Source organism: Indicator indicator, chromosome 21 (assembly GCF_027791375.1).
Source record: "Indicator indicator isolate 239-I01 chromosome 21, UM_Iind_1.1, whole genome shotgun sequence".
NCBI classification, from domain to species: Eukaryota; Metazoa; Chordata; class Aves; order Piciformes; family Indicatoridae; genus Indicator; species Indicator indicator.
This window is the reverse complement of record NC_072030.1, coordinates 13,457,775-13,467,623: the sequence shown is the minus strand read 5'-3', so window position 1 is coordinate 13,467,623 and position 9,849 is coordinate 13,457,775. Positions and strand designations below refer to the sequence as shown.

General features: G+C 59.2%; 1 protein-coding gene across 1 annotated transcript; it reads left to right on the top strand.

Annotated features, from left to right (window-relative positions):
• The first annotated feature begins 233 nt into the window (after positions 1-233).
• OSBP (oxysterol binding protein) lies at positions 234-7,866 on the top strand. Its single transcript, XM_054390339.1, has 13 exons — positions 234-442; positions 1,036-1,283; positions 2,014-2,212; positions 2,909-3,011; positions 3,104-3,158; positions 3,809-3,940; positions 4,551-4,796; positions 4,883-5,003; positions 5,097-5,200; positions 5,326-5,421; positions 5,510-5,691; positions 6,499-6,719; positions 7,691-7,866. Exons 1-13 carry the CDS (start codon positions 247-249, stop codon positions 7,831-7,833), a joined length of 2,046 nt encoding a protein of 681 aa, XP_054246314.1. The 5' UTR covers positions 234-246; the 3' UTR covers positions 7,834-7,866.
• Positions 7,867-9,849: the final 1,983 nt, after the last annotated feature.

The following is a 9,849-nucleotide window of genomic DNA, read 5'->3' as shown; positions in this document are numbered from 1 at the left end:
TGTGACCCTCTTTCCCTCAACACAACGGTGCCAACCTTGGCCCTGGTCCCACTTGGCAAAACCACCGGGAGCTAGAGCTGGTGCCCTATTAATAGCCCTGCCTGCAGGGTGCGGAATTCCAGGTCCCCTCTCCATGGGCCCCCGAGGGGCTTGGGCACTACCTGGACCAAGCTGTGGGTCATTTCCTTTCTCCAGCCCCCTGTCACCATCTCCCTCATCCTGCCCTACCCCAGATCCAAAGCTGAGATGAGGCACACTTGTCGTGGCACCATCAACCTGGCCACGGCAAACATCACCGTGGAGGATTCATGCAACTTCATCATTTCCAACGGTGGGGCCCAGACCTACCACCTGAAGGCCAGCTCAGAAGTGGAACGGCAGCGTTGGGTCACTGCCCTAGAGCTGGCCAAGGCCAAAGCTGTCAAGATGCTTGAGGAGTCAGGTATGGCCCTTGACATCATCCCCACAGCCCCTCAAGAGTCTTGCTACGCCCTTGTAGGTCCTACTGCAGTGGTCCAGGGGTTGTTTTGTTGCTCCACAACCATGACCCTGTGTTCTGATCCTGCTGCCAAGGCCTTTTTCACTGCTGGCTTTCTCCTGTCCTTGTCCATGCCTGGCTGAGGTGCTAGGTGGTGACAGTGTCACAGTGTGTGGCCTGTGGTACTGGTAGCTGCTCCCTGAGTGGGGTTTGGGATGAGGTGGCTGTGTCCATCCACGTGTGAGCGTGGCAGCACTATCCTGTCCTTCCCTGCTGCCCAGCTTTGGCTTGAGGAGCAGCCTGGCACACACATCCAGCCCCTGTGCCAGGTCATCAGCCATCTGCTCCAAGCCGCCACTCCTTGCTGTGACCTCGCTGTAGAGGTGGCCTACAGTATCCCACCTGCAGCTCCCAGCCTGCTGTGTCCCCAGAGCTCGATGCAGCTCGTAGACCTTCAGCTATTCCCTCATCCCCTTGGGGGGAAAAAAAGAGAAGCCCCACCAGGTCCACCCTCCCGTCCCCTTCCAGCCCCCCTCACGTCCCCTTCTCTCTGGCAGACGACTCTGGTGACGAATCGGTGTCGCAGACGGACAAGACAGAGCTGCAGAGCACGTTGAGGACCTTGTCCAGCAAGGTGGAAGATCTGAGCACCTGCAACGACCTGATAGCCAAGCACGGCACAGCCCTGCAGCGCTCCCTCAGCGAGCTGGAGACCCTGCGGCTGCCTGCCGAGAGCACCGAGAAGATCAAGCAGGTCAACGAGCGAGCAACCCTCTTCCGTATCACCTCCAACGCCATGATCAACGTGAGTCCATGCTGGGGGCCTGCTCCTGGTGGGCTTGGGACCCTCCTGAGGTGGGCCACCCACGCAGGAGCTCTGCGTCCGGCTCTGGAGCGCTCAGCGCAGGAAGGATGTGGAGGTGATGGAGAGGGTCCAGAGGAGGCCATGGAAGATGGTGAAGGGGGTTGGAGCAGCTCTGCTATGAGGACAGGTTGAGGGAGCTGGGGGTGTTCAGCCTGGAGAAGAGAAGGCTCCAGGAGGACCTTAAAGCAGCCTTCCAGTAGCTGAAGGGGGCTGCAAGGAGGCTGCAGAGGGACTGTTTGCAAAGGCCTGAGGGACAGGGTGAGAGACAATGGCTGGAAATGAGAGCAGAGCAGATTTAGACTGGATGTGAGGAACAAGTCCTGCACCATGAGAGAAGAGCAGGTTTGGATTGGATGTGAGGAGCAAGTTGTGCACCATGAGAGAAGAGCAGGTTTGGATTGGATGTGAGGAGCAAGTTGTGCACCATGAGAGAAGAGCAGGTTTGGAGTGGATGTGAGGAGCAAGTCCTGCACCATGAGGGTGCTGGAGCACTGCAACAGGTTGCCCAGGGAGGTGGTTGAGGCTTCCTCCCTGGAGATACTCAAGGTCAGGCTCGACCAGGCTGTAGTGGAGGCTGTCCCTGCTGCCTGCAGGGGGGTTGAACTAGATGACCTCTGGAGGTCTCTTCCAACCCAGGCCGTTCTGTGAGGCACTGCTTTCCCTCTGCCAGGCCTGCAGGGATTTCCTGATGCTGGCCCAGACCCACAGCAAGAAGTGGCAGAAGTCTCTGCAGCACGAACGGGACCAGCGGATCCGGCTGGAGGAGACCCTGGAGCAGCTGGCCAAGCAGCACAACCACCTGGAGAGGGCATTCCGGGGTGCCACCGTCCTGCCCGCCAGCATGCCTGGCACCGGCGGCTCCGCCAAAGGTACCGCCCCCAGCTCCCGTGCCCCGCGCTGGGTGCTGGTGGATGGGAGGGGTGCTGGGAGATGGACTCAAAGTGACCCCCAGTTGCTTCCAGTCCCTTCCTCGAGCCAGGCTCAATGTCCTTTGTGTTGCTGAGCCTGAGCACTGGGGTCTGTCTGGGGTCACCTTCACAGAGCAAAACCTCCTTGCTCCATCCCCAGCTCCTCCTAAGCCCTGTCTGATGTCTCCTTCACAAAGCAAAACCTCCTTGCTCCATCCCCAGCTCATCTTAAGCCTTGTCTGGGGTCACCTTCACAGAGCAAAACCTCCTTGGTCCGTCCCCAGCTCCTCCTAAGCCTTGTCTGGTGTCTCCTTCATGGAGCAAAACCTCCTCGGTCCATCCCCAGCTCCTGCTAAGCCTTGTCTGGTGTCTCCTTCATGGAGCAAAACCTCCTTGCTCCATCTCCAGCTCCTCCTAAGCCTTGTCTGGTGTCTCCTTCATGGAGCAAATCCTCCTTGCTCCATCCCCAGCTCCTCCTAAGCCTTCTCTGGTGCCTCCTTCATGGAGCAAAACCTTCTTGAACCATCCCTAGTTCCTCCTAAACATTGTCTGATGTCTCTCAGTGCAGTGGGGTGGTGGCAGTTGACCCTCCAGTGAGGGGAACTGGGAGGAACCTTGGAACTTGTTGCCTCACCTACCCTCTCCCCTCCTTCCCAGACCCTTGCTGTCCTGCCAAAGGTGACCTGAGCGACGAGGACGATGACAATGAGTTCTTTGATGCCCCAGAGATCATCACCATGCCCGAGAGCATGGGCCACAAGTGAGTGGTGGGGCTCAGGGGCTGCCCTCCTTGCCCCCCACAAACACCCCCCCTGCCTGGGGCTGATTTTGCCCCTCTTCATCCCCCCCCAGGCGCACTGGCAGCAACATCAGTGGCACCAGCAGTGACATCAGCCTGGATGAGCAGGTAGGAGGGAGGGTTTCCACCTGGGTCTTGGAGGAACAGGGCTGGAAGAGAGATTTTTCCACACCTGGGTTTTGAAGGAACAGGGCTGGAAAGGGGTTGTCTGCCTGGTTTTTGGAGGAATGGGGCTGGAAGGGGGTTTTCTACCTAGTTCTCGGAGGAACAGATTTGGAAAGGGTTTTTCCACCTGGGTCTTGGAGGAACAGGGATGAAAGAGGGTTTTCTACCTAGTTCTTGGAGGAATAGGTTTGGAAAGGGGTTGTCTGCCTGGTTCTTGGAGGAACGGAGCTGGAAGGGGATTTTCCACCAAGTTTTTGCAGGAATAGATTAGGAAATGGCTTTTCCAGTTGGTTCTTGGAGGAACAGGGACAGAAAAGGGCTTCTCCATCAGGTTCTTAGAGGAACTGGGACAGAAAAGGGCTTCTCCAGTTGGTTCTTGGAGGAACTGGGACAGAAAAGGGCTTCTCCATCAGGTTCTTAGAGGAACTGGGACAGAAAAGGGCTTCTCCATCAGGTTCTTGGAGGAACTGGGACAGAAAAGGGCTTCTCCATCAGGTTCTTGGAGGAACAGGGCTGGAAGTGAGGGTGGCTGTGAGGTAGGGCCGGGTTGGGGCAGTCACAGCAGCATCCCTCATCTCCCCCCCTCCCCCTAGTACAAGCACCAAGTGGAGGACACCAAGAAGGAGAAGAGAACCCGCATCCCCTACAAACCCAACTACAGCCTCAACCTCTGGAGCATCATGAAGAACTGCATTGGGAAGGAGCTGTCCAAGATCCCCATGCCGGTAAGTGGCCCCGGGGGTGACACACCGTGGGACACCCCAAAACCTCCCTTGGCTTACTGTAGTCAGCACTGGTTAGACCACACCTTGAGTGCTGTGTGTCCAGTTCTGGGCTCCTCAATTTAAGGAGGACATTGAGATACTTGAATGTGTCCAGAGAAGGGCAGTGAGGCTGATGAGAGGTCTGGAGCACAGCCCTGTGAGGAGAGGCTGAGGGAGCTGGGGGTGTTTAGCCTGGAGAAGAGGAGGCTCAGGGGAGACCTCATTGCTGTCTACAGCTCCCTGAAGGGAGGTTGTAGCCAGGTGGGGGTTGGTCTCTTCTCCCAGGCAACCAGTGGCAGAAGAGGACACAGTCTCAAGCTGAGCCAGGGGAGGTTTAGGCTTGAGGTGAGGAGAAAGTTCTTCCCAGAAAGATTAATTGGCCATTGGAATGTGCTGCCCAGGGAGGTGGTGGAGTCACCATCCCTGGAGGTGTTCACAAAAGACTGGCTGTGACACTCGGAGCCATGGTCTGGTTGTCAGGAGGGGTTAGGTATGAGGTAATTGGTTGGCCTTGATGAGCTCTGAGGCCATTTCCAACCCGGCTGATTCTGTGATCCTCTTCCCCTCCCAGGTCAACTTCAACGAGCCCCTGTCCATGCTGCAACGCTTGACAGAGGACTTGGAGTACCACGAGCTGCTGGACAGGGCAGCCAAGTGCGAGAGCTCCCTGGAGCAGCTTTGCTACGTGGCTGCCTTCACCGTCTCCTCCTACTCCACCACCGTCTTGCGCACCAGCAAACCCTTCAACCCCCTCCTGGGAGAGACCTTCGAGCTGGATCGGCTGGAGGAGAACGGTTACCGCTCCCTCTGTGAGCAGGTAGCACCCAGCCCTGCTCCTCCTAGGCCACCAACAGCCTTTGGGGTGGCCACTGGCAAGCTGCCCCCCTGCTTTCTCCCGGCCAGGTGAGCCACCACCCGCCGGCTGCTGCCCACCACGCGGACTCCAAGCACGGCTGGACTCTTCGCCAGGAGATCAAAATCACCAGCAAGTTCCGGGGGAAATATCTCTCCATCATGCCCCTGGGTGAGGATCACGGTCCTAGGAGACCTTATGGTGGGTTTGGGAGACGTTTGGGATGACCAGGAGGTCATTCCCGGTGTAATCTTTCCTCCTCAGGAACCATCCACTGCGTCTTCCACTCCTCCGGCAACCACTACACGTGGAAAAAAGTCACCACCACCGTGCACAACATCATCGTGGGCAAACTGTGGATAGACCAGGTGGGGTGGAAGCCTGGTGATGGGTCTTCAGGGGACCTGTTTGTGGCACGAGGTGGATCCCTTGTGCCTCAGTTTCCCTGGGAAAGGGGCCAGGGCTGGATCCTAGTGTCTCCTTCCCTCCTCAGTCAGGCGAAATCGAGGTCATCAACCACAAGACCGGTGACAAATGCAACCTCAAGTTTGTCCCTTACAGCTACTTCTCACGGGACGTGGCCAGGAAGGTGGGACATGGGGGTGAACCTGGGACACCCTGGGCTGTGGGGTTTAACTCCTGAGTGTCCTATTTCAGGCTGTCCCCTGTCCCCTCAGGTCACCGGGGAGGTGATGGACCCCTCCGGCAAGGTTCACTTCGTCCTGTCGGGTACCTGGGACGAGAAGATGGACTGCTGCAAGGTGACCCTGGGAGCTGGGGACAACGGGGGAGAAGGACGACAGAGAGCCCTGGAGGCTGAGGACAGCAGGGTCCTGCTGTGGAAGAAGAACCCACTCCCGTGAGTGAGGGGGAGGCAGGGTAAAAACATCCCCAAGAACCAGGCAGGGCAGGGCGTGCTGGCTGCGGGCCGCTGTAGCCACGAGTGGGGAGGTGGGGGCTGGAGTCTAGGTCTTGGGGGCTGGGTTTTGGATGCTGTTTTCTGGAGGCTGGGTTTTGATGGCCGGGTTTTGGGGGCTGTGTTCTGGAGGCTGGGTTTTGGGGGCCAGGTTTTGGGGGCTGTGTTCTGGAGGCCAGGTTTTGATGGCTGGGTTTTGGGGGGCTGTGTTCTGGAGACCAGGTTTTGATGGCTGGGTCTTGGGGGGCCAGGTTCTGGGGGTTATGTTCTGGAGGCTGGGTTTTGATGGCCGGGTTTGGGGGGCTGTGTTCTGGAGGCTGTGTCTTGGGGGGCCAGGTTTTGGGGGCTGTGTTCTGGAGGCTGTGTCTTGGGGGGCCAGGTTTTGAAGGCTGTGTTCTGGAGGCTGGGTCTTGGGGGCCAGGTTTTGGATGCTGTTTTCTGGAGGCTGGATTTTGGGGGCTGGGTTTTGATGGCTGGGTTTTGGGGGCTGTGTTCTGGAGGCTGGGTCTTGGGGAGCCAGGTTCTGGGGGCTGTGTTCTGGAGGCCGGGTTTTGATGGCTGGGTTTTGGGGGCTGGGTTTTGGGGGCTGTGTTCTGGAGGCCAGGATTTGATGGCTGGGTTTTGGGGGCTGTGTTCTGGAGGCTGGGTTTTGGGGGCTGTGTTCTGGAGGCTGGGTTTTGATGGCTGGGTTTTGGGGGGCTGGAGGCTGCGCTGGTGGAAAGGGGTTGAGCTGGGTGTCTGCTGGGGCAGGAAGCACGCTGAGAACATGTACTACTTCTCGGAGCTGGCTCTGACCCTGAACGCCCCCGAGAGCGGCACGGCCCCCACCGACAGCCGGCGGCGCCCCGACCAGCGCCTGATGGAGAACGGCCGCTGGGACGAGGCCAACACCGAGAAGCAGAGGCTGGAGGAGAAGCAGAGGACCTCCCGCAAGAAGCGCGAGGCCGAAGCTGCCAGAGCCACCGAGGACGGTGAGCAAAGGGACAAACGGCAGCCTCGGGCCACCCCCTCCAGGGATCAGCTCCTTAGGAGCTTCAGAAATCATCTGGAGGAAGGGCTTGAGGCAGCCTCGGGTAGATGACATCCAGGTGGGTGGCAGTGTTGAAGAGCTCTGCAGAGGGCTCTGGCCAGGCTGGATCCATGGTGAGGTCAATGGGATGAGGTGCAACAAGGCCAAGGGCTGGGTCCTGCACCTGGCTCACAACAACCCCAGGAAGGCTCCAGGCTGGGGGCACAGTGGCTGGAAACTGCCTGCTGGGAAAGGACCTGGGCTGTGAGAGTCGGTGAGAGCAGCTGGAGAGGAGCCAGGGGGTGCCCAGGTGGCCAAGAAGGTCACCAGCAGCCTGGCCTGGATCAGCAAGAGTGTGGCCAGCAGGAGCAGGGCAGGGATTGTCCCCCTGGACTGGGCACTGCTGAGGTCACAGCTGGAATCCTGGGGTCAGTTTTGGGCCTCTTGCTCCAAGAAGGACATTGAGGAGCTGGAGCAGGTCCAGAGAAGGGCAATGATGTTGAGGAAGGATTACAGGAATGGTGAGGAGCAGCTGAGGGAGCTGGGGATGTGGAGCCTGGAGAAAAGGAGGCTGAGGGGAGACCTTCTGGCTCTCTGCAGCTCCCTGCAAGGAGGCTGGAGCCGGGTGGGGGTTGGGCTCTTCTGCCAGAGAACAAGTGACAGGACAAGAGGGAATGGCCTCAGGTTGCTCCAGGGGAGGTCTAGGTTGGACATGAGGAGAAATGTCCTCACCCAAAGGGTTGGCAAGGCCTGGCCCAGGCTGCCCTGCAGTCCCCATCCCTGGAGAGGTTGCAAAGCTGTGGTGCTGAGGGCCGTGGTTTGGTGGTGCCTTGGCAGCGCTGGCCTTGAAGCTGTCTTTCCCCCCCCTTCCACACCTCTCCTGGCTCCATGCCCCTCACCCTCCCCTCTCTTTTTGCTCCCTGCCCCTCCCAGGGACTCCCTACGACCCCTACAAGCCGCTGTGGTTCGAGCGCAGGAAGGATCCTGTGACCCAGGAGCTGGAGCACGTCTACAAGGGGGGGTACTGGGAGAGCAAAGACAAACAGGACTGGAGCTTGTGCCCGGACATTTTCTGAGCTGGGAGGGGGCCACAAGGAACGATGTGAGGAGAGGAGGAGGTGGGGGACACACAGCCACACACAGAGACCCTCCCAACCCCCCCCCTCAGCTCTGTCTGTCCGTCTTGTCTTAACCCCCTCCCCGTCCGTCCCCACGCCGAGCCGGGGTTGCCTTAACCCATCCAAACTGACCTTGAGCTGGGGGGGTGGGAGGGAGGGAGGGGTTGGGAGCCCCCCAGGTGGTGGTGGGGGGGGGGGTGTTGTGTGGTTTTTTCCCCTCACCCCCCATCCCCAAAAAGCCTGACCAACCACACCTGCTCCATCCTGTGGTGGGTTGGGAGGGGGTCTCCTTTATCCCACCCCCTATCCACGTGCACTTCATCCTCTTCCTGGCCCCCTCCCCACTGTAGGAGCCTTCCCCCCAGGGGTTGGGGGGCACAAATAACACCACCCCACCCCCCCCAAACACACACACACACACACATGGTATTGGGTTTTTTGGGGGAGGGGGCATGGAGGGAGGGTTCAGGTCAGCCTGGCCATCCCCGAGTGGGGGCAGGGGCTGGCCCTGGGGTGAGCCCGAGGCTGGCCTTGGTCTCTTTTCCTCCCTCTCCATCCCCAGCTTTATTTTTTTCCTTTCCCCTTTCTCCCCACCTCTCCCCAACCAAGAAGTTGGGGTGCAGCAGGGGAGGGCTTCTCCCCAGGGTCCCCTCCCCCCATAGAGACTCACAGGGCCCCCCCTCGAGGTGCCTTCCCCCTAGAGTTTAGGGCAGGGGGGGGAGGTTTTGGGGTTGGTTTTCTTGGGGTGGGGAGGAGTCTCCCATCTATCCCTGGGGAGCAGCAGGCCCCTGCACCCCCAAACACTACAGAGACTTGGAGGGGAGAAGGGAAGAAAGCAGTGGGAGGGGGGTGGGGGGTGTACCTCTATGTGCCCCCAAACCCGAACCATTTGGGGGGTGTGGGGGGTGTCTGATGCCTTTTTTGGGATTTTTTTTTTTTGTTTGGTTTTCTTTTTTTTTTTTTTTTCCTCCCCCCTCCAGGAAAATTAAATTAAAATCCATGAATGCCCCACCCTGGCTGGGCCTGGTTTTTAAGGGGTAGGGGGGCATCGAGGGGAAGGTTTTAGGGACCCCTCCCTCCGTACTTCCTTACCAAGAGGCCACCCAGGGCGTCTGCACCTCAGAAAATGTAGGGGGGGTGAGTTGCAGCACCTCAAGGAGATGAAAAATCTGATGCTCTGCTGGCTGAGCTACCCCCAGGGGCCCACTGGGGTAGCAGGGAGGGGCCACAGGCTCCCCAGCCTTCCTCCTCCTCTTCCTCCTGGCTGTGCCAGCACTGTGGATCCCTCAATATGCCCTCCCCCCACCTCCCCTATGGGTGCCCAGCTGCCCTTAAGGGTTTACCTTGGCCCCTGGCCTCCCCTTCTCCATGTTTCTGGAGGGCCCTAAGTGCCACCTTGACACCCACTGAGTCGGGGGCACAGCTCTGTCCAAACCTTCCCTCCCCTGCTTGAGTTCTGCTGCTGCCCTGGAGTGGGCACTTGGCCAGAGTGTGGGACCCTCCGTGTGCCCCCATCCCCCAAAATCCCTTCAGACACCTTGGTGTGGTTATTTCCTATGCCACCCCCCCTCCCCCCAGGTTATTTCTTGCCTCCCCCCCTCCCCCAAATTAAAAGGAGCCAGAAGTGGGGACACTCATCCAAGAGGTGACCCTAAATCCCTAGGGGTTTGTCTCCACCTTGTGTCATGCCCACACACCCCCCCCGCCAACCCTGACCTCATACTGGCTCACAAGGGTTTATCCTGGATGGGGTCCCCATGGGTGTGTTGTGTCCTGTACCCTTCCAGTCCCCCCACAGCCCTGCCTGACCCCCTGAAACCCTTCCAGTCCCCTCCCTAGCCTTTCCAGTCTCCCCCTCAAACCCTTCCAGTCACCCCAACCCTCCCTGACCCCCCAAACCCTTACAGTCTCCCCCAGCCCTGGCTGCCCCCTACCCAATCCCCTTCCTAGCCCTTCCAGTCCCCCCCTCAAACC